At 32.4% G+C, this 24,934-nt stretch overlaps 2 protein-coding genes across 4 annotated transcripts; both read right to left on the minus strand.

The window, feature by feature from the left end:
- Positions 1-466: 466 nt before the first annotated feature.
- Positions 467-7,344, minus strand: LOC148596826 (patched domain-containing protein 3-like). The gene is made up of 4 exons (XM_088563776.1): positions 7,322-7,344; positions 3,850-4,841; positions 3,147-3,347; positions 467-2,009 (listed from the first exon to the last, which is right to left on the minus strand). The coding sequence occupies exons 2-4, from the start codon at positions 4,838-4,840 to the stop codon at positions 616-618; spliced, it is 2,586 nt and encodes an 861-aa protein (XP_088419902.1). The 5' UTR covers position 4,841; positions 7,322-7,344; the 3' UTR covers positions 467-615.
- A 3,935-nt stretch (positions 7,345-11,279) lies between these two features.
- LOC148596827 (patched domain-containing protein 3-like) lies at positions 11,280-24,080 on the minus strand. 3 transcript variants are annotated; one of them, XM_088563785.1, is made up of 5 exons: positions 21,885-22,048; positions 20,390-20,452; positions 18,118-19,104; positions 16,417-16,626; positions 11,280-13,194 (listed from the first exon to the last, which is right to left on the minus strand). In XM_088563785.1, the coding sequence occupies exons 3-5, from the start codon at positions 19,094-19,096 to the stop codon at positions 11,795-11,797; spliced, it is 2,589 nt and encodes an 862-aa protein (XP_088419911.1). In that variant the 5' UTR covers positions 19,097-19,104; positions 20,390-20,452; positions 21,885-22,048; the 3' UTR covers positions 11,280-11,794. The 3 variants fall into 3 exon arrangements, with proteins under 3 accessions (XP_088419911.1, XP_088419913.1, XP_088419910.1); XM_088563787.1 differs by lacking the exons at positions 20,390-20,452; positions 21,885-22,048 and adding an exon at positions 23,965-24,080; XM_088563784.1 differs by lacking the exon at positions 20,390-20,452 and having other exon boundaries at positions 21,885-22,047.
- Between the last annotated feature and the right edge of the window lie 854 nt (positions 24,081-24,934).

The following is a 24,934-nucleotide window of genomic DNA, read 5'->3' on the forward strand; positions in this document are numbered from 1 at the left end:
ATTTTTTTATTTTTTTAATTCTTTTTATGTTTATGTTCCTTGAGTGGAAAGCACGAGAAGCAGAATAGTGTCCTAATTTTTAGGCAATTTTTGCTAGATGAGATTTATTCATTTACGTAGCATGGTCTGAAAATAAATGATGAGCCGGTTTTAAATGAATTTTTCGGACAGTCAATAAAATTTGATACAGATTTGTAAACTTGAATTTTAAAAGCTTTTCATATAAACTTTAACAAATAAAAAAGCTTAAAGTATAAGTTGTTTTTATGAAAATGTATACAATAATCAACGCTTAAACAGATTGCATATTTGGTGTTTGGTTATTCGTACAAAAATGTTCATTTGATCTTCTTGTATTTAATGGTATGTTTGACTTAGGTTTGGGTAAAAGCGATTTAATATATAACATTATGTGAAGTACATATAGATATAGTTTTAACAGCATGGGTATAATCACTTCAACGGCTTGATAAATGCAGTTTTATTGATAAAATGCTTAACCAAAATTGACAGCTGTTAAGTACATGTATAACTAATGTAGATCAAATATGCATTGTTACAATTTTCTGTATGACAATAGTTTTAAAAAAACACACATTTGAAGTTTATTCTACACTACAGTTTTTCACTAAACGCGAAATTATCCCGCCCCTTTTCTTCCAATGTGAAAATAACTTGCTTTTGTATATTTGGTTTCTTTTTTGGACCTACTATGGACAAAACAACTGGGAGAAAAAATATAGCCTGTCCCAGACCAAATATAATAACTAAAAACATAACTTTGAAAAAAGAATTAAAAACATATGATTCTGAGCCAGACAAAATTAAAATACCAAGTAAAGACGAAAGAGCACCATTCATAATAGGACCCCCAGAACGGATTATTGCTTCGTTTACTCGAATATTTCTTGTTTCCCCATCGGAAATTAGAAAAGCATGGCATATATGTGTGCTGTAATCAACAGAAAACCCAACACTCATTATCACATGAATCATTGTTATTGAACTGAGAGATAGTCCCCAAATATGCATGAAACCAAGCAGCCCCAGCATGATCATTGCCATGGATATTGTTACATATATAATAACAAAAGGGTTAGACATAAAGACACAAGTTATTAAAAAGACTGCTGCTACAGACGCACCTACAGTTTGTAAAGTATTTGGTAGAACAGCAACATATTGCTCAAAGTATTGGTAGATTGGTGAAAAAGTAAATGCCCCAGGGAAAGCTTCGCTTATTGTTTCCCTCATTCGTTGCATAAGTTTACCCTGTAAATACGTGTCTTTTACATTTTTCGAAAATACATGAAATCGGCTATGAACTATATTACATTCATCGGAAATGACAAAATCATTAGAATACATCGGATTCATTGCGGCAAATGCTTTTAAGTTGTAGCAGAAACTGATTTTATTTGTGTCATCAAACCATTTTGATGACGTAAACGCTGAAACCCAATCAATCTTATTTTTGCAGTTGATATCTTGGTCCTGGCATATTTTTTCCATTAAGTTTCGTGTTTTATTTCTTGTTTTTATGTTTGAATAATCTAGGTCAGGTGGCAGATACACTGAAATTATAAACGTTGCCGGGAAGTTATCATAATTCCAATTACTATAGGCTTGAAAGTATGAAGTTTCAGACACTAGGTTACGAATTAGGAGACCTTGCTTTAAATTCATTACTCCCCACACTGATGTCCCAATATAGCCTATTGAGCAAAGCATTATGAATAATTTCACAGGTGTTCTCAAAATAATTCTTGGAATAAATAGTGATGGGAGTTTCTGACAAAGGCTTTCTTGTTCAATTCTAGATTTTGGAGGTCCACCACTACAGCAGATGATTTTATGAATACCAGCATCTTCTGCCTTCAGGGCATCCAAAGTTTTTGTCTGTTGGCATGTAACGCAATGTCTATTTGCAGCAACTCTCCTTTCATGTATGGCCAAGCAACCGAGAAAAAACGTCATTTGATTTATATAGCAAAGAAAAACAGCAACACCTGCAATTAAGCACATATTCAAAATTATTTATTTGAACAGGTAAAACAAGTGGTATTCTAAATCAAGAATCAAATGCACTGATATGATAAATGAAGAAGAGAAGTACTCATAATTCCAATTGATATAGGCTTGATTATAATTAGGCTTATTCTCAAATGTACATTTTTCAAATACATGACAATGACGTCATATTATATAAGTAGTATGTATTATGTATTTTTTCCCGATATAATAGTTTGTTTTTAATTGGCATTCAAGCTAAGAATCATGCAAAATGTGATACATGGTTGGAAAGCCTACATATTTTTATGTTTGATATTTTGTTCAAAATGCTTCAGTAAACAGAAATTAACATTTGGTTTTTCGTATAACCCGTGCTCATAGAAGATAAAAATTGTATAGAATGCACTGTAGAATTCAAAATTAAGGGAGATAACTCTGTATTTGTTTGTTTGTTTGATTGTTGGGGTTTAAAGTCCGAGGAGCAATATTTCAGCTATATTCAGACAATGAACATGAAATGGATGATAAAATGAACATGAAATGAAAAAAAAGGATGGGTCACAAGGATAATAGGGTCGACAAATTTTGATTGCCGCTGGAAAAAGGGGGGATGGGTAAGGTCGGGCAATTTAGCCTCCTGTGGCGGAGCGCAAAGGTTCCTACTCCTATCGAATACCACAGCAGTGTTCTTTAACGTGCGAGGAACGTGGCATCTTTCCAAACACGGTGCACCACTATGGTTTGCGGTCAGGTTTTCCGTATTATAGCCTGACAACCCCAGCATGTAACACGCCAGGGGTACCCCATTCCACCACCTGGGGCACACATCCCAGTTGCCTTATACGACAAGCTTAGCGCTGCTGCAGGCCTATTCTTTTAACACCCGGACCTGCACGGGGCGAGATAACTCTGTAAATGACACTCAAATACAATAGAATCTATTGGATTTTTAATGTTGATTGTCTCTTAAGAGCAGGTAGATTTGAATGAATTATTACACATTTCATAATATAGACCCATAAAACGACTTAAATACAAAAATAAAAATATGTAGCCTTTTTTTGGGGTGTATCACACTTCTCAGATTTTGCATGATTCTTACGTACACAGCTACTTAATATCTCATATAATACCTGTGTATACACAGAATAGTTGAACACTTCTAAAGGAAGATAAGGCACCGGATGTAAACGCAACAATATTGGTCAACGAAGTTATAGTAACTGCAACACCACTAGATTCAACTGTTTTTCCAACTCGTTCTTCTGGCGAACATTTAAGTGGAGCATCAGAATGTGCAGACAGGAATATAAACATGTCGTCAACACCAATACCTGAGGAACAGCAAATCAAAAATCAGTATAGAAACAGTCAGTTATTTATTTTGTTTTGCTTAAAGTCATTGCAACCGTACACAAAGATAGTGTGATTAGTGTATTTGTTGCTTTGCTACAAAATGTAGTGGTAATTAGTTTATTTTTGACATTTGTTTTGACAGCTATTCTATCCTAAAATACAAATACGTTATTCGACTTTGTTTGATATTTCATATTCAAAAGATCGCAGTGTACTCAAATTTGGCAATGTCTTTGATATGCATCATTTTTTTAACAACGAATTTAAATGATTCAACCTAAAGTGACTATACCACCACAAACAAGATATTATTACAATTCAACGACGAGTGCCAACGTATTCGCATGGTATTTATTTACAAAGCATTTCAATGTGACAATAAGGAAAGACCTTTAAAATGTTCACATTGTGAACGATTTTTTCTTGATAATACTAGATAAGAATGTTAGAAAAAAACACCAAAAATATATAGACATGTACCAATAATTAGAAACGGCATTACACCAACTAAGCTGACAAATTCAAAGCCCATGGCACTGCAAATTCCAAAAGAACCTAATATTGCCAATCCGCTAGCTATAACACCAGCTCGGCCTAGGTGACCTCTTTGAGATACCCAGTTCCCACCTGCAGCAGCAAAAGAAACGTATGTAATCATCAATGAAAAGGTGAGGGAAAAATAGCGCACATCTCCCTTTGTGTTTGCATTCAGCTCGGAACCAAGTGAATCTGAGACTGAAAAAGCTACGTCAAAGCAATCACTTTTGTACGATTTAAAGGTTTGGACAAATTTGTTTTCCCATTGACTAGCCAGCTGAGAATAAAGTCTGCGATCTTCTCTTAGGAAGAAAGACATTTTAAATGCTTTCACAGAGCTTACTTTGCTGTTGTTATTAAGTTTAACACCTCCAAAAACTTGGAATAATACTTCTTGTGTTCCACGACTATCGGTAAAGACAGGATAGGATACATCATTGTTTATAACATTGGTCCAAAATAAGTCCGACTCAAGAACAGAGAAGTTGGTGGCACACACATTGTTACGCTTAGCACACAAGTCTTTATAAGAATAGGTTATTCCATCGGATGAAACTGAAATGTTCCTAACTACATCAAAAAGCTTTTGCAAGTCATTTCGATAAAATGCTGTCAAAAGATTGCTGCCATTTATGGTCTTTACTATTAATATTCCATACTTTCCCGTGTCGAGTAAGCTTTGTTCATAAAAGTTAGTTCCGGTATAATCCGAAAACTGTTGTTTAACTCGTATGCCGTCTTTTTGTGCCTGGCTATTAAACGGTGTATAGATTGAGATGTCTTTTACTTTTTTCATCCAAATTATATTTATGCCGAGAAGTCCGTTCAGTAGAATGCAAAATAAAATGGCCGAAGCTGCATTTTTAGCGATGAATTGACCATATCTGTTGAAAATTCCTTGCAATGCAATATCATATTTCTTTGTTAGGAACATCCTGTCATAAAAATCTAAGAATAAAGACAAACAAAAACAAACAAACAAACAAACAGACAAAAAAAAAGAAAAGAAAGCAAACATTAAGTTCTTTTTTTTTCTCAGAATAGACTGATTTGATCAACCAGGCATGACCATTAGGGAAATATGACAAACGTGTTTACTGCGTACATGCTGTTTACTTCAGGAAAACTGGGTTTCTATTTTGACACTTTGATAGATTTCACTACTTCTAGTTTCTTCGATAAAAATGTAGTTTGCAGATTCACGACAAAATACAAAAAAGCCAATATTCAGCTTTTTGCGAACTGTATTAGAGCTAATCATGCCGCTAACTGCCATTTTGAGAATGTTAACCGCCATTTTTCAATGGTGTATTTCTCAAGCTTTGCATTATCAGTTTATATGTCAAAACTCGTACGTTTATTTTGCCAGAACCTGCCGTGGGTTCACAGATATATTGAATTGTGCATAACCTTTACAGCTTCGGAATAAAGCAATGTCGCCACAAAACTGTAGTCGACACTTTGATACACCATGGTTGTGGCCAACAGCACAATTTAAACAAAAATAGTTTATTCTTTCGTAGGTTTCCTTTTCTGTTTGAATCCGCATTTGACATCATATGTGTAAGTCGGTGAGCGTTTTTGTAACAAATATAGGATGCTAATCACATCCTAGTCAATGCTCTAAACGCTTAAAAGACTCCGGATTTCCCATGATTACTCTTTTAATATGTGTTTATGTGCAAATCATAGTATACCATTCATGGGCGAAAGAAAGTAAGATGGTAAATTTTTTGAATTGAATGTATTGACGCTATAGTTTGAAATATATTTGAATTAGTGTGTTAAAATGACTATACGAAATAAGATCTATTATTAATTTTTAAACTTATTCAACTGACCTTGAATGTGATATAAGACGTAAATAGATATCAATTGACTAGTCTATTTTGAAATGTGTTATGTCGTTATCAGAACTTCCTACCACAATCCCTAACACAGGTATTTTAAACCGGTAAATTTAAATGCACTAACTATGTTTTGTAGTTTAGAATCTTATATATGAACATACCATATATACCAGGTCTTTAGAATATAGCACTTATTACATTGTATGTTCAGTCTTTTTATAACAAAAATTCCCAAAAGCTAATAGACAGAATCCAATGAAAGTTGGATTATTGTTTCTTATGGTATCTTGAAAAAAAATTGTAATTTCATTTATGAACTGTTAAAAAAAACCACAACAATGATTATTGAATATAGGAGTAAAACCACTTATTCCAAGGTACATCTAAAACAACCTTTGAGAGATTGAAAAAATAAAGACGACATACAAAGCTCTATAAAAGTCCTAATAGGTTACATGAAAGAGTTTGAGGATTCCTGCTTACAGATAATTTCACTAAAAGGCTTTAAACGTTTTTTATTTCCATTTTTAGCTGATAACTTTAAGACCAGAGTAAGGTTAATTAAACTTTAATTGTTGAATGATTCTTGTGACAATGCCAACGAAATATTTCATTGATCTAAGTTTTTATGGAACATTTTATGGATGCAATGATCAACAGAATGTTCCAATCCATGGTAGAAAGAAAATTATGTTCAGCCATACAAATTCAGTTAAAGGTTATAAAAGCATGTTTCGTCAGATAGAAATATTTGAAAAGCTAGTGGAAGAGTTCTTAGCGCATTTATCTCAAATATTAATAATTACAACCTTGCTTTTTCCCCTCCAACATTTTAAAAAAGAGAGCTCTTGCAGAACCCAGTCTTTACAGCACTTGGATGGTATAAACTTCCCACTTACACCATATACCATTCCCCATTCCTCATTGTCCCCTTCCCTATACCCTATTGAGATTTCCCCATCCCCTTTGAATCCCCATTGTATATTTCCTATCAAATATTTACATCATCAAGTTAAAGTTCATATTCATAAGTTCAATATTTAAACGGATAAAATTGAGTTTAATATACTTTTTCACGTCAATAAATACTTTTAAACAAATTGTGTACGAAGCCAGACATGTACGCCACAAACGATTAGATCGTCTGAAACGGGGATGGGGACTTTTGGATTCAGATGATTTAATGTTCTGACACGCACAATAAGGCAAATTCAGAAGCATGTGGGCTTACGTGGAACACAAAATTGATCTTACGTTAAGGCTTTTTACACATGATTATTGACTAATATTAAATCAGTCAAGGTGGTTCCTTTTAGTTGGATAGTGTTGAAAAATACTGGCGACAGAGCCTAATTTAGGCAATAAATCCAAAAACTTCTTTGGGTCAGTTGAGCAGAAAAATTGGAAAATAAGAATAATTCGAAATTAGGGAACACATAAACAACTTCGGCAAATTTAAACCGAATAGAAAAGGTATTTAATAAATGTCTTCTACGTTTCTGATATTTCAACTTGCATGTGTAAATAAAAATACGACTTTGTATAACAAGTTTCGTCCACTTTACCTTATAGCAAGTTCTTTAATGCAGCATTAGACATTCTTAAGTTATGACATGGTAACATCCTACTACATTAAGTTTCTTATTGTATCATGAATGATAACCGTTCTAAAGTTAAGTAAACAGTTTTAATTCGTCGTATATAGAGTCTTTGGTATAACATTTAGACATGGTTGGTGCTGTTATCTGAATAATATGTGATAAATGAGGATAAACGTACAATCATTTTAATGATTATTTAACGTTGTTTATTAGGTCGAGAGTTTTGCTATACATTTTAATGTATAAGGACATTAAATACATGTAAGCGTAAAGGGGATGACCCAGAATGACCTTCCAATCAAGTCAATGATATACCAGAAGTTTGAATATCCCCCTAACAACTTCGTTTTAACTAAAGTATTGAATGTATTGCATAAACTGGTATTTCCATGAATAGATTGACCGTTAATACACTATTTAAGACCAAATTAATTTCCACACTTTTTCTTATGTAAGTATGGAATCGATAGAATAGCATACAAACCCAATACGTTTTCGAAATAAAGTGAAATCAGAACTGAAACATTGACGGAAAATTGAAAACAAGTCCTATCATAGTTTACGTTTGTTAAAGTGTCAATAGAGCTGTAGAAGTAGGCAATACTTTTTCGCTGTACATGAGCGTGTTTTTTGTTTGGGGGCTAGCTGTAGCCTGCTCTGTGGTGTGAGGGTTTTTATTGTCTTCATTTATGACCTACAAGTGGCCTTGAGCTACGATATTTCATCCTAGTGGGGTTTGCTAGCTTTTTGACATATTCAATAAATCCATTTTCGTTATATATACGTACAGTGTAAGTCAAAATTGTAGTTGTCTCGACCTGTTTATCATATCGCACTTCACTTACATGTAAAAGTTGCAATAAAATAATGGAAATTTATTTAATTTTTGTCTGTTTTACCTAGTGTTGATACATCTATATTACCCCAACTACATCGTTGATAATTCAATTTGCAAGTCGAAAGGTTATATTGACATATAAGAAACCACGTTTACCAAATTTAGTTCTACCTATATGACCCCCACTACACCGTTGATAATTCAATTTGCAGGTCGAAAGATAATGTTGACATATAAGAAACCATGTTTACCCGATTTAATACACGGCCCTCAGAAACAAAACTAGTTTACCAAACTACATACTATTAATTATCAGCCGCTATCATTATGTACACAAAATCATTACCCTTTACTAGTTACAACCCTTCAGAAAATTCAGTTCAAACAAACAAGAATTTATCTTTTGGAATACCTTGTGGGAAATCAATTGCATAACTATTGGATACTCTTTATTTATAAAATTCGTAAACAGAACGAAAAATTATTTATCATTTGTGAGAATCAAGGGTTTTAAAATATTTGGACTACCTGTCCAAAATAAAATAATTTCATATGCAATGGCTTCTACCTTATTTTGAAAATACTTTCTTTTATATCCACATGACAAACCAAAATCTGTATTTGTTGGAACGATCAGATATTAGATTTGTGAAGAAAATCGATTTTATTTATCTGCTACAGATCGATTATTCAAATAATTTGCTATGATGATGAATATAAACTGAGTAGCCTAAAGCAACATAAGTTTACTTAAACAAAAGTATATCAGACATCCAATATATTAGCATACCTTAAACAGGAAATTGCTTCAGATCCAATACTAACATATTTATTTAATTATAATTGACATTACTTTTATCATTATTCTTATTACTACTATCAAGTTTGGGACTTTGATATTTAGTGGAATGAATTTTATAAAACTTATGTTTCTTAATGAAAACTTTTGGATTCAGATCAGGGCCAATGTATCAATTTTGAATAAAATATGTAAAATTAATATGGGGACAACTATGACGGACATATATAAATCAAGGTCAAAATTGCAATATAAATATACAGTTTTGGATGCATTAGGCGAAGAAAAGGGATATAAAATGTTTGCTTTCGATTTGTCTTTCAAATACGGCGGAATTTTGTCCGTGACTGTTTTACGATGGTAGATGTTTTACGATGGTAGATGTTAGGTAAATTATTCGGTTTTACACTTTTTTGATATACGATCGGGATTGTTATGAATTGAACCTTTGTTTTCATTTTGACCTTTGGCACAATATATCTTCTATTAGTATTTATACAAAGTTTGATAAATGATTATTTCTATGTAAATGTGCAACTGTTTACCAGGATCAGCAATATTGTGCGTGATAGTTGTTATCTACATCCAGGTTGATCTGAAGTGTTTATTGTTTGACAGGTGGGTCACGTAAGCAGATAAAATTTTTGTGTTCCTAAAAACAGTAATATTTTAGCATATCTTGTACATATACGTGCAGCTGATGTTATATCCAAAGAAACAGACCATAAAGAACGTTAATCTTTAAAGTGTTGAAAATAGTTCGATAGACATTCTGCCCAGGAAATTCAATAGATATTAACATGGACATGGACATCATTAAAGTTGAAATCTGTGTAAAGTTCAAAGCCATTCAAATAAAGTATAATCGTGTAATAAAATAACATCCCTTTTTAAATATTAAAACAAGTTAACTTTCATAGTTTAATTAGCCAATCAATGGAACTGTGGCTTCCAATTTACATTCGTGTCAAAACAGGATCAAACGACCCGCATGGTGTCATATAAGATGCTTAATTAGCCCTATGTATCTGTTATTTGTTAACAGAAAACGTGCATTTATCATGTTTATTCGCACTTGTTATCTGTCTTAACGACTGAAATCCGAATTACTTGCTCTTGTCGAGCATAACATGTTTTCTTTTTTAAAAACATTTGGTATTTCTCAATAGAACAAACGCGTATAGTGGAAATACTCATTCTACCAAGCCCAATTAAGTGCAGATTGGTAATGTGCACATACAACCTGAAGTTAAGGGTGATATACTAGATTTGTGCGGACATTTGAATGGAGAGTGTAAGACCGAAAAAAAAAGTTTTAGAGGGTTAGAGATTGATGGTATTAATGACAGAAGGGTGGTATACCAGAATGACTTATCTTTGTAAACAAATGAAAATCGCTCAATTTTATAGGCAGTTTTATAAATCTTATTTCTTTTCCCCGGTCAAAAATTTGTATCTCGTCAACTTCAAAATTAATGCTGAGTTAATGAAGTTAATGAACCTGCTCAAGGAATGATTATTTGTGAATGTAATGATTAATGTTTTTTTGTTTTTGTTTTTGTTTTTTTTTTTAATGGATATTTATGTACTAATTTCATGCACTTGCTGTTTAGATATGCAATTTGAATTCTTCATTTCTATCAGAATAAAGCCTTACTTGGACTTACTTTATCTTTTCTCAAAAGGGGTCCTCTTTTTTATGTTCGTTTTATGTTCTTTGTTATATTTGTCTGTTTTACATGTCGGGCCTTTGTCTCTGGGTTACATCCTTTTGATTTCCGCTAGAATTTTGGTTTCCTTGATTACTCAACATATTTATGTCAAGCTTTTCTTAACATAATGTCACTCACGGTTTATTATTTTTTTTTGGAATTCAGATCTTCAATTCGGTAGTGTTTTGTGTGGTTCTTTGTTTTACTTATCTTCAGTTATTATGATATTGCCAGTTTTGTTTGTAATGTGCATGCATTTAAGTCTGTGTTGACTGATTTCATGGTTTGATAATGTTTTCTGTATTCTAATGTCCCTGACTTTTCTTTCTGTTTTTATGCTTCGGTATTTTTGCCGTTATCTTCTCTTGATGTGTTTCCTACTGTTTCAAAAAGTTTTCTGTGATTCTTAAATGTGCCTCAGCAAGTCACCGACACTTCTATGTATTTTACAATACTCTGAAGTCGGACCACCAGAATCGGAACTGCACCAATATTGAAAATATTGCTTTTTTGCTTGTACTGACCGAGGATATAATTTAAATTGTAAAGACAGTTATGGTATAAATTAAGACAAAAGTATAAAATATTTAATACTAAAAGTATTATAATAGGCACTTTTTACCTATTTTCACTTATTTTAAGGCAGAAATTCATGATCTTTTAATATTAATCGGAGTTAACTGACGACAAACTACCTCAAACAAATCTTAAAAAAACCTCTTTTATCATTTTCTTATTTCATTTCTATTATATTTACATGCATGCTTGCAATTCATGTTGCAAACAAAAATTGCAAACTATTTACAATAACAATTGAGCTCTTGAAAGGTTAATAACCAGTTACACTTTTTCGATATCTATGTATCTATATTTTGTGATGACAAAAATTTAAAAGGCACTTTTTAAAAAACTGTTAAAATTATTAAAAAAAAAAAACACACATGTAAGTAATTAAGTTTTCCTGATCATTTACTCGTAAGCTCATCTGCATCAGGCATAATTGTATAAATATAGGTCATATGTAACGTAAAAAAAATGAAATAAAATAAAATAGATAAAAAAAACCACGCAACACGAACTTATCACATTTAATGTCTTGTTCTTGTGCCGCTTTGAAGTTCAAGTCCTGCATTATCTATTCCAGTAGATGCTTTTTTCGGAGAAAATCTTGGGCCACAAATAGAAAGAACTACTGGCAGTAAAAGTAGAGAATGAGCTGCTCCAAATGATATTATTAGTAACATTACTTTAAAAAAAGAGCGAAAAATATACGATTTCGATAAAACCAAAAGAATAATGCCTATTATCGAAGACATAGCCCCGTTAAAAATCGGACCACCAGCTCTTCTTAATGCTCCCTTTGCTCCATCATTTCTATCTGTTGAAGCTGTTTCCATAAAGCCATGACAAATATGAGCACTAAAATCAACGGAGAATCCAACACTCATTATGATATGTATCATTGTGATAGAACTAAGTGTCAAGTGCCAGAAATACATAAAGCCGAACAACCCAATAAGAATCATTGCTAATGTCAATGTAACAAAAAAAATCAAACCTGGATGTGGGAGAAAAATAGCTGTAACAACAAATATTGCAGCAATGGCTATTCCAAGAGTTTGCAAAGTGTTCGGCAAGATTGCAACATATTGTTCGAAAAATATGAACGCTGGTGCGTAAACAATTGCATTCGGCAGTTGTGACGATGCAGTTACTTCTCGCACTTTTGTCATTAACTTGCCCTGTTCGGATGATTCTGAAATCTGATTGCTAAAGATGTAGAATCTTGACGCAACAATCGATGTATTGGCGCTGTCAAACTTAATGTCGTTTTTAAATTGGGGCGACGTTGGAAGAAACTTCGAGCGCAGAGAAGCGATGAAATTGTGCTCCGACGAACCGTCAAATCCTGCTGATAATCGAAAGTTCTGGTACCAATTAATGGATTTAACACTGTTAATTTCTTTTATATCTTGCAAGGAGTCTTGTAGTTTTGAAACCTTTATCCAGGTGGCATTGTCAGAATATTTAATTTCTGTTGGTATGGTTACTGATATAATATAACGAGTAGAGAAATACTTCTCGTTCAGTTCGCTATATTTGTAATAGTATGAGTCGTCAGATACAAGAGATTTCAAGACAAGACCTTGTTGAAAGTTTAATGATCCCCAGATTGAAAATCCTATATAGACTCCAAAAAGGAGTAAGATGATAATCTTTATCGGTTTTCTGAGAACATATTCGGTAATTTTCTGTGCTGGATACTTTTCGAGGAAACTTTCGACATCATCCCTTGAATTCGGTAAAATACCAGTACAGCAGCAGTTAAATACTTGGTCCTCTATCCTGGATGGGTTCTCTAGTTTCTTTACCGTAATAGGTTGGCATGTGCAGTAATGTTTTTTCTCGGCAACGCGTTTTTCATGTAAATACATACATGAAATGTAAAAAGTTACATAATTCAAGTAGCAGAACAATACAGCCACACCTAAAAAGACATTACATGAGTAAAATAAATATACGCATATTTTAGATTTTTTTTTCTCTTCACATGATGAAATGTATCCATTTGATTAATAGTTATGATACAAATTTAAAATATGTAATATTCAACAAATAAAACGATAGAACATTTTTGTTTTATTTTTTATAGATAACACTGCATGCTGTGTTGCAGGAAAAACAATGCCAAATAGACGAAATATCTGATTTGACATTCTTCGCGACACAATTGCAAATATATTTAAAAACACATACTATGTATATAAATTGATCCATTGCTGTCTTTGTATTATGGGTATATAATACATATCTGTCCATTTTTGTTTCGGCTTTTTTTAATGATTTTCAATATAAAGAACCTTTTTTTCAATTTGAAATCATGAATACAAAATATTTCGGCTATACGTTCAATGTACATAATCATGCTTTGTTTATTTTTAAATATGTGTTAGTATGTGTATTGAAATAAAGGTGATAACAAATTTGGCTGATTGATGTGTGTTTATTGATGATTTGATTCGACCCTGAGAAGCTCAGTTAGACTACAAACAAAGTTGCCTGACAGGAAGTGATGTTGATCGAGCCTGAAATTCGATTTCACAAGATTGTATACTAAAGCTTTAGTAAAACTATCAAGAGCTTTTGATAAATATTTACACAGAAAACTGTAACGGAAAAAGTGCACACCAACGAGTGGGCGCCACAATAACCGGGGTAGACGAAAGAGGAAAAGAAATTTGGCACGTTGAACAAATCAGTTTTCTTGGTGCAGATGGATACACCGTAACGATCCACGAGTTCATGATGACGACTTTAAAACTTCTGTAGTGCTAACTTCAATGGGCAACATAACCCTGTTCAAGAAACCTATTTGTTAGAATTCTAGCGCGATACAAAAAGTATGCGTAGTTCTGCAAGCTCTGGCATATCGTATGAGTTGTGATATGAACACATCATACGCAGGTGCTGAACGGATGTTTAAAAGCAAAAGTTATAATGAACGCAGATCATTCATTCATAATCGGAATTCATGACACACATTTAAAGAAGAGAACGATGTATCGTCAATTCTCCATTGATTTCGTGTGCATCAAATTGTCCAATAAGAATAGTAAATATTGCTTGTCATGACATAGTCCTTTTTTACAGTGCCTGATTAGGCTAATTTTTGCACTGGTCCATTCTCGTAAAATAAAATTGAAATTTCCTAGGTTTTGATTTAATTAAGTTTACTGTATTTGTTTGTTGCTTTTAATAAACATGGTCGGGGATCTTGTCGATGTTTTTTAAGTCAAGGGCAGTAATTTTAATATTTTCATTGAAATATCTAATGCAAGGCAATATGCATGTAAACTGTTGTAGTGCGAAAGATAAACGGTTGCTTTTAAGTGAAGTTCACTCAATTCAACCGCGGCTACGCTTCTCAACCTTATCATAGTTTATTATGTCAACTAGTGCATATATGTTGAAAGTTACATTACGTCAAATTGAAAACTTATTTTCCCTGTGAAAGTATAAGGGGAAATAAGAAACAGCATTATTGAAAACAAAACTATGTTCTAGAAATGCTTTAATTTCAGTGAACATTCAGTCGTTGTTATTCGATTCTATGTTAGAAAGATGACTCTTTTTTGGATAGAGACCCATTTAATAGATAAATATCTGTACTGTTTGATAATATCTGGTGTTATCATTTAAACTTCATTTCTCTAACCTAACGTTCCACATGCTTTCCCATTTTCTTCATGCTTTTATTGTCTGATTTCACTAATGGTAGCACACTTTCATTAAATTAAGGGAATGTAAACTGTTTACTGGGCAAATACATCTACCCTGGGACAGCCCTTTAAGCTAAGGCATTCAGGTTGTTATATTTTCTTTCAGGGGCATTATGGAAACATTATTGAGCTCGTAAAAGATGATTTAAAGAAACGTTTTTCATTAATATTGAATCAGTAAAAAATCCTAAGCACTATTGATTTGAACAGAATGCAAAACCTTGGTGTAATATTCTACAGCTTCTTGCAACGAGTCTAAGTGTTCAAATAGAAAAATATCTTAATTTAAAATTATTGATGCAAAGAGTAACACAATGCTATTGATGGTTAAACGAGTTATCCTGTTTGTAAGAACATTTTTGATTGAAATCATCAGTTGTTGATATTCAACTGCAGATGTAGAAACGTGCCCAGAAAGAAACTAATTGACAGAAGGATAGACATTCATTTGTTGAAGATGGTCATGAAATTTACTAGTTACTAGTAATATTTAATTTTGACAAACGTTTGTGTATGAAATTTGCTGACGAAACTCGTCCAAATTAACAAAGAAGCGGTCTGGATGTATGTCGATGAGTCGCTCAACGGGATATGAAATAAAGATAAATGGGGCATGTTTGTGTCTCAAAATTGTACGTAAGCTGACATTTTGTTGACACTACTTTTTAGTTACCACAAAGAGTAGGATTTACTGCGTTGTAAATATTTAAGCCAACTTTGAAACCATAGAAATCGATTTTTGTATTGATATGGTATAAGTATATAAGTATGGTAACTTCGTTCCTCAAATCTGGAAGTACGTTGAAGCATAGAAAAATGCAGCTGTGAGGCTAGATTTGCCACACAAATATGTCGCCAATCTGACTTTTCTGATCTTGTAATTTGCTGTTTATACAATGATTATGACTACGACCATACCTTTCACTTAAACTAGCTTCTCAAAGAAGCCACATGAATTGTTTATAGTAATTACTTAATTTATACCAAAATTTGATACTTTGCTCATTTGTATTCTGTCATTGTAGGTCGGAAACAGTATGTTTGTTATATTATTGAAAATACACTACAACGCAAGCGTTTTATGGGCATACATGTATTTGTAGCGTGATAAAATGGTCGAAATAAAATTATATACACAAGATCAAAACATGTCACCTCTATCACTGTGTACGTCTTCAGTTAAATTGCTAATTAGATTTCAAATCAAAGTTTATTCTTGATCTTTGACACCTCCTCTAATTAAGGCAAAATACCAGGAAATTGTTTTTCATTTGAATACTTTAACTTATATGTCATTTGATATATACTCAAATATTATTCGGATTTTACCTGTGCGACACTCAATCATATTACATTTTCTAACTTGTGACACCATACTGAAATTGTAGGAATAAAAGTAAAGTAAAACGTTATTTTTGCTTTATGCTTACCTGTATACAGGCAGAAATTCCTCACACTTTTAAAAGATGAAGTAGCACCGATGAAAAAGGCTAATAGATCAGTAATTGTCGTAATGGTAATCCCAACTCCACTTGAACGCATGGTCGCACAAATACGAGTTTCTGGAGTATGGTATTTTTTACTGTTGTATGTTTCAGCCAAACCAGAAAGAAGGAGGAACATATCATCTAACCCAATACCTACAATAATATGTGGATCTGATGTTGCATGTTTAATTTTGTTCAGACCATACAAATGAATAAACTCCTATAATCTCTAATTAATATATATATATATATAAAACGTCTCAGATTGTGACGACTCTATTTGCTACACTGCTCCATCGGATCAAATTGATACAGGGAAGATATAAAAACGTGTAGAGAGGTCTGAAAAATTCCCAACGATGTTAGAACTGTCAAATTTGCGGTGCAAATTTTTGGTCGTTCCCTCCGCGGGACTCGAACTCGTACTGCTGAGACAGTATATATACGGGTCTGCAAAATTCCCAACGATGATATACGTTTACATATCTTCCCTGTATCAATTTGATCCGATGGAGCAGTGTAGCGAATAGAGTCGCATCGCAAATTTGACAGTTGTTGGGAATTTTTCAGACCTTTATATATATATAAACGTCTCCGAATGTGACCACTCTATTCGCTACACTGCTCCATTCGGATCGAATTGATACAGGAAAGATAATATAAACTTATAGAAGGGTCTGAGAAATTCCCAACGATCTTATAAATGTCAAATTTGTTATGCAAATTTTTGGTCGTTCCATCAGCGGGACTCGAACTCGTAGCGCTGTGACATTTATGACAACGCGCCTGCACAAAGTCTAGAATGGTCTAGGGTACGCCAAAAAGACCCTTATATATATTACCTTATTATCAAAGTCAATATGGACTATAGGTGTACTTTTCATTGCAGTTTTGTTATTACCAATTATACATAAACAAGTTACACGTTTTGCGACAGAATAGCAGAAATAATCGTCTACATTCTTAATTTGAGAGATCTTAAACAACTTTATCGATGTTTTGTAAGTTTTGTGTAATCATTAGTGTTTAAATCTATACATCATTTTTTTTACCCTAAAAGGCAGAATATATACTTTTCGAGAACCATTATAAAATGGTCATTTGATTACAAAATAGAACTCATATATACAAAAGTACATTTTTTATTTCTTCTTGTGATGCCATAAAATCCTTATTTGAAGTAATAACGGATCATTTTCGTTATATATAATTTGCAAACATAACGAATTATATGTAACTTTGCTTGCATTGAATGAGAGTTGTATAAATTAAAAAAAAATACCATTTTTTTCACGGACATGCAACTTAATACTTTCACCTTTTAATTTAATTTGAATATGAAATACGTTTTTTTTTAATTAACCTTGACGGCAAAAATCATCTTTTCTTGAAAAAGTAATAACAATTTACAAAAAAATTATTAAATATTAAAACAAAGGTAAAATAGTGGACTAAACAAATTTAGAAATGCCACCAAATTACAATTAAATGTCAATACTTGCAATTGGTACTTGTTTGATTGAGTCATTTTGTGTATGTTTTTTAAAACTCCTTGTGGTGTGTATGTTTTAAAATATTGTTCGTGTGTCATATTGTATAACTGAAAATTTCTGTTTTGTTGCGTAATTAAAATATATAAGTTACCCATTATGAGAAAGGGCATTACACCAACAATACTAACAAACTCCAATCCACAAGCTGAACATAGACCAAATGCCCCTAGAATTGAAAATGTAACTCCTATAACTCCGGCTCGTCCGAGGTTTCTTCTTTCGGAAATGCAGTTACGGTTAGATGTTGCTACGGTGGCATATACTATCATCAGAAGAAATGTAAGCGAAAAAATTACAATGTCACCACTAACATTAGCATTTAATTCTTCGTCACGAGAGTTTGAATGTGCATAAAAGATGTTTGTATTGTTGCCTGTTATTGTTTTCATTTTGGTAAGAAATTTGTCCATCCATTTCTTCGACTCTGAAACTGATGTTTCTGAATTGTGTCTCAAATGAAATCGAAATTTAGCCACGGAGGCATCTTTTAAAATATTTCCAACAACAATTGTGTCACCGAAAATTCCCTCTAACGACTTTGAGCCAGTCCCAGGATATGGTATGTTGTTAGCACTGAGATGATTTGAAAACCAGCTTGAAAATATAATGTTCCCATCTACAACACATTTGTTGTTTCTGATGGCACATACATCGGAAAAACTTCTACCAGTAACATCATGCTTCATTACCTTAATTTCGTGGACAACGTGTTTCATTTCTGATATAGAATTTGCCTGAAGAATTTGTTGTTTCGTCTTTGATTCAAAAATTATGTCGCCATATAGACCGGTTTCTACTTCGCTTTTAACGTAAAAATTGCTAATAGAAAAATCAGCAAAGGTTCTTTGAAGTGTCGCTCTGTCCTTTGAAGCCTGGCTGTTGCTCGGTGTATACAACTGCTCGACATCATTGTTTGACTTCAAATTAACCAATCCTATACCGAGCAGTCCATTAATCATAAGAGGAATCAAAATGAAAAACCATGGTCTTTTACACACAAGGCTTGCGTATCCAGAAAAAAGTTTCCCAAGAAAATGTTCTACTAAGTCGTACACGACTAAGCAATTCATCTTCTACTCTGAAGTGAAAATGTGTTAATAGAAAATACTATTTGGTAGATTTCCCGTAACGAATTTCCCAATTAACGAAATATGTGTTTTGTAGGAGCATTAGCATTGCGTAATACATGACACATTTATTGTTTGTCATGTAATGATGATTAAAAAAAAGAATTGCAAAATCCATATTATAACAAATAAGATGTAGATGAATAAAGATTGAATCGAAAACAAATCATGTTGACTCTTTAAAAAATGTTCTGATATATGTACTTAAATATGTGCAAAAATGGCCCATTGGGCACAACGGGAAACACTGACCCCTCTTGCCGAATTATGGGCTATGATTTTCAGCTACTTTAACATGTCTATCTTCATCATTTACGTGTCAGTAACTTGATATGTTCAGATGATTTTAAGGTAAACATGTGCTTTTAATTAATGAATCAATTTGTTCGAATACATAATTTGCAGATTATTTACAGTAAAAACAACGATTTGAATTCCGAATGTAAAATTCATATTTTGTTCTATCATAATTCAATTTGTAAATCTTTCTTTTTTGTACTATGAAAAATAATTAATAGAATTTGGTAATCTGGAAAAGCCTTCCTATTTAACACGATAGGAATATGCAGTCTAATAGTGCGTTTTACGTTTGAATGTCAAAAATTGTCCTCTCTGCTTATAATTATTTACATAAACTAACTTAACTATCTGGAAATTGTGAAGCATGAAACCACGAAGCGTTCGGCTTTTTTTCTTTTGCCTCTAAAATCCTCCCCCCATTTTTTTTACACTTATCCACTTAATAAACTTCCGGTATTGATTGTAAATGCTTTATTTCACGAGTTAACAGCGCCCCTTTTCTGACAAACAAAGCAACGTTACAATGAAGAAATATTGATTAAGATATGTATTAAGATTACACCTGCACTATACAGATGCAATTGAAGTGCACTGTTTCATACACAAAATTGACTCGGTCTAACTTTTTTTTAAACTTAAAAATTGTCCGACCTTACCCATCCCCCCTTTTTCCAGTGGCAATCAAAGTTTGTCGACCCTATTGTCCTTGTGTCCCATCCTTTTTTTTTCATTTCATGTTCATTTTATCATCCATTTCGTGTTCATTGTCTGAATATAGCTAAAATATTGCTGCTCGGACGTTAAACCCCAACAAACAAACAAACAAATAAAAATAAAAAAGAGAAACTTTGTGGGAATATTGATTGTATGTGGTAGAACATTCGTGTATACATAGATTAAAATACTTGTGAGAGAAAAGAGGTGTAAAATACATGCTTTAAGCTATCCGGGAAGATTCAGGTTCTCGTCGGAATTGATTCTCTCCTTTGCACCAACTGGCTGTATAAAATCATGAACAAATGAGCAGAAAAAGGTACACTTTATATTTTCTTTTACAGTAATACCATGCCAAATTACTCTTTCTGGAAGTTATATAGTGCCTGAAATTTTAGAAAACCTGGTGTTTTTGGGGAAGGCACCACATTTATTTATGAAAACTGATATATTTTTTTTATTATATAATTGGCTACGGATTTTTATGACAATTTATAAAATAATTTTTTTTCGTGGATCCTCATAATGTAAAGTTTTGGAAAATATACTCTTTTACAGGAAAAACAATATGGATTTGTCTCAATATAGCTTCATTTCCACAAATATCATACAATTATCTGTAGTGACCTATCAATAGAGTGGAACCTGAAAACAATGCATTGCTGAGTCGGATCGTATACCGAATAGAGAAACTAAATTAATTACAGTTTCTTGTTAAAAGAGCAATTTGAAATGCGAATATTAAGTTATTAGCAAATGCATGAATAAATATTTGTTTTATTTGGTAATTTAATCCTACATTTTGGGAGATTATTTTCTTTTTTTTTAAATGACTATGTAACATGAATGTGGTATGATCGAAATTGCATTACGTACAAATATTTTTGTTTTGACCATAAATCCCTTCCATACGATGGATGCTACAGTGTACAGGATTTATTGATTTATTCCTTCACTCTGTATTCTTATCCAATAAAAGTAGTCAAAGTTTTCTTTAGAAGATTTGTCGTTGTGAATAAGACGACATTTTTGTCGTTTCCAGATTGTATTTTATATTTGATACATTTGAGTCAACTTCGTAAATTGCAGGCTTCATAGCCTCAATTTATTTTTTATGCCAAAAGAAAAAAGAAAACAATAAATTACATGTCGGAAAAAAAAATATCTGAACTGAAATAGTTATTGAAGACAAATATACGACTTTATCAGTAAACTAAATTCCGCTAGACACAATACGTATAAATCGTTATGCTTGATCACTTTAAAAATCATAAAAGTGTAATTATTTGAAGCAATACTCTAAGGCTTTTGTTATTAAAACCGACAAATGCATGTGTAAAAAGCTATACATAGACTCTTTCTACGTATACGGTAAATAGGTACAAATATATATACGTTATATTCGATCAAGATTCAATCAAGTATATTGTGTCACATGGTATAATTTTTATACGTTATATTCGATCAAGATTCAATCAAGTATATTGTGTCACATGGTATATTTTTTATACGTTATATTCGATCAAGATTCAATCAAGTATATTGTGTCACGTGGTATAATTTTAACATCTTGATGATATAAACATATTGATTTTGATTATGTTCAATAAACGATCCACTTTATGGTGTTAATTGATTGCAACTGACTTTTACCATTGCTTTGATTATTATCCACTTGAAAAATAAAACTCAGTCTGTAACAAACAATATAACTTACATATTGTAATGATATCATCTGATGTCCCCCATTTATAATCCTCTACAGTATTATGGAAAATACTGGCTCAGCCAAAAAATAATATGTATAGTCAAGAAAGGTGGTGCAACCAAAATTCAAAAGTACAAGGAGATTAAAGTTTATCTACTGTTATCGTTGGTTTTCTGTTTAGGAAAACAATCTTTATTTAAGTAACCAAGTATCCTTTTAACTCAACCCTGCGTAAATATAAACATATCCTTATTTTAAGATTACGCTTGTATTCATTCGTTTCAAGATTACCCTTTTATTCATTCAAATATAATTTAAAAGCCCCATCTTTACAAGTTTCATCATAAAATATCAAAAGAGCTTCATAATAATATGAGGTTTTCATCATGATATAGGTTGGCACTTATTTTAGTCAAAAAGTACCTTTTTGACGTTACGTGCACAATGAGAACAAAATGTTACTTGGAACTTCATTAATAATGTTGATATGGCTTTTTAAATTCAATTTCATGTCATAGTTATTGTAAATGTTCTTTTATTGGTATTTTATAATTATCATATGATTAAACAGCTATTTTCGGTCATCTTGGGGCTCCTGAACTAAATGAACGGCTGAAGACCGTTCTTGTAATATTTGGGAGTGGAGAGATCTGTTCATACATGCATGAACGACCAAAAATAGCGGTTTAATCCTTATAATTCTATTCCGACATTTGGGTATTATTTGTTTGAAATGTGTTGACCCAGTAAATGTATTTATAAAATCTAGTTCTGGAACAATTTAATTATGGGGCAAATTTACTTGTAGCTAGATTTTAAGCATTTATAAGTTCTTTCCCGAGCTGAAAATTAATCTAGAGATGTAAAAACACATGACCGGTAAAATCAATGTGGATGTAATAAACTATTCTTACGTTTATATTATACCATTTGGTTCGCTATACTCTTTCGAACTACACGGCCCCCATATTGGTTTCAGGTTTACTGACTGATTAGATTTATTTTCTAATGAACTCAAATATCATATAAAAGTCAACTTCTAAAAGCATAATTTAAACTCCATGAACAACTTCAAAAATAAAATCGTAAGTCATATAACTTTTCGCCATATACTTGGTCGAAAATTCCCGATGTTGCTATATAGTGCCATTGTCCTCACATCTAGAGGCAAATAAAATAATATCGTAATGCAAAAATTTTTTTGTTTATTCTATCAGTGTTACTTTGCACAATTCTACACTTTTTCTTATACCAGTACTTTTAAAATTGAATCTTAAATGCCGTATAAGCGATATACACATATTGGTTTTGCATATCCTTATACCGATATGGCTAGTCGGTTGGAAAAAAATACGCGATTTAAATATTACAAAAAAAAAAAAGATATTCATGAAGTCATAGCTAAAGGGCCATGTTATCTTTAATTTGACTTTAAAAAGTAACGAACAAATAGAGGACTATACATAAGAAGGGAGATTTTCAAGAGTATAAATCAATCGAATATCCTATTGAATATACGAATTCGTTTTCTTAAAGACTTAAAGACAGAAACATTGTGCACCAATCATGATATATAATTTGTTGTCCATACAGCTGAAGCCTCTTTTAGCCTCAGATTTTCAACTTAATTTACATTTATCCCAAACCCTAAATACGGTGACAGACCTCCATGTTTTAAACTATACGGGAAATTGGATAGACATTGAATTTTCAAAAAAGTGAAATCTGCAGCTCCCCTGTTCTCACTGTATCTCATATTGGTCGCTTCTGTTTTTGCGCACTTTAATGAATATGTGTAGTATGACTCATTCTACAAGACATTAATACCAATTATTTGTAAGGACCAGATCAGTCATATATGTCGTTAGACACTGCATGCAAAGTGTCAGAATTGTAACAATTTTTAGACTTCTGAGAACTCAAATCAGGAAGTTTACCATGGCAACAGACCTTTGTGCGTTTGACAAAAAGCCCAAATAATGTATGGAAATCGACAATATTTATGGCAATTTCCCGTCATTTAAAACGAAAAATACATAGATAATTTGCAAAAAGATAATTTTTCAAAGCATTTAACTTCTATACTCACAGATGTCAAAGAGGGTTCCAGTCTTACCACAACACTTGTTACTTCCGAAGTGGTATCAATTCATTGAGGATCCTGACAAATTCGACAGATCTTTTATACACTCTAAATTCAAGATTATTGTAATGGTAATTTTCAACCAATCAGTGCGTTTGCAATAAACAGCGAACCATCTAAGTAAACCTTATTTATCTCATGGAATGTCATATATCTTTTGGGTGTAAATCGTATGCCTCAGTCGGAGTTACCCAACTGAAAACATGTATTACTTAAGCTGCACCCAGTAAGAAACAAAATGGGTGTGCATTGGTATGCTATTGTCGTCGTACAGATAACTTCGTGTTTATAATTTGGTTCTTGGATTTGGTAGGGTTTTAACTAATCACATGCAAATGCTAGGTAAATTTTTGTCATAATTATTTGTTCTTCCTTACACCCCATATATGTTCTAATTTAGTACACAGTGAGGAGGTAAATTACAACGGCATGTTTATTTCATATTATATCACATGCTCGAAAGCATACCCGTAATGACTTAATGGCAATTTGGTCCTAGCATATTTAAAGTCCAGCTTGCTTTTCTATTAAATAAATATTAAAAATTAGGTTTTTTTAAATAAAAAAGGCAGTGGATCCTATACCCGTCCCCATGTTCCAGTGTCAGTGTACCCAACGCCTGAAGCCCATTGAACCCTGTAAATTGGGAACCAGTTTGAAATGCAATTGGTGTTGTATACATGAGTAAAAAGATTGTTGAAGGTTGTGTCATGGTGTTATGTGAAGATGAAAACACCCTATGCAAACTAGTGATTATAGGGAATATTTCAATGCTCTTTGTAAGAAAATTCCTGAATACCAAACGATTGTTTTCTTCTTATACAAAACTTATTGATATGTAGTTTTGTAATATTCGCTCTTCAAGAAATACTTCTAGCTGAATTGTTTGTACTATGAGTGTGATACACCAAGAAAT

This window comes from Perna viridis, chromosome 15 (genome assembly GCF_037379345.1).
Source record: "Perna viridis isolate PV_CMFRI_1.1 ecotype Kerala chromosome 15, ASM3737934v1, whole genome shotgun sequence".
Taxonomy (NCBI): domain Eukaryota; kingdom Metazoa; phylum Mollusca; class Bivalvia; order Mytilida; family Mytilidae; genus Perna; species Perna viridis.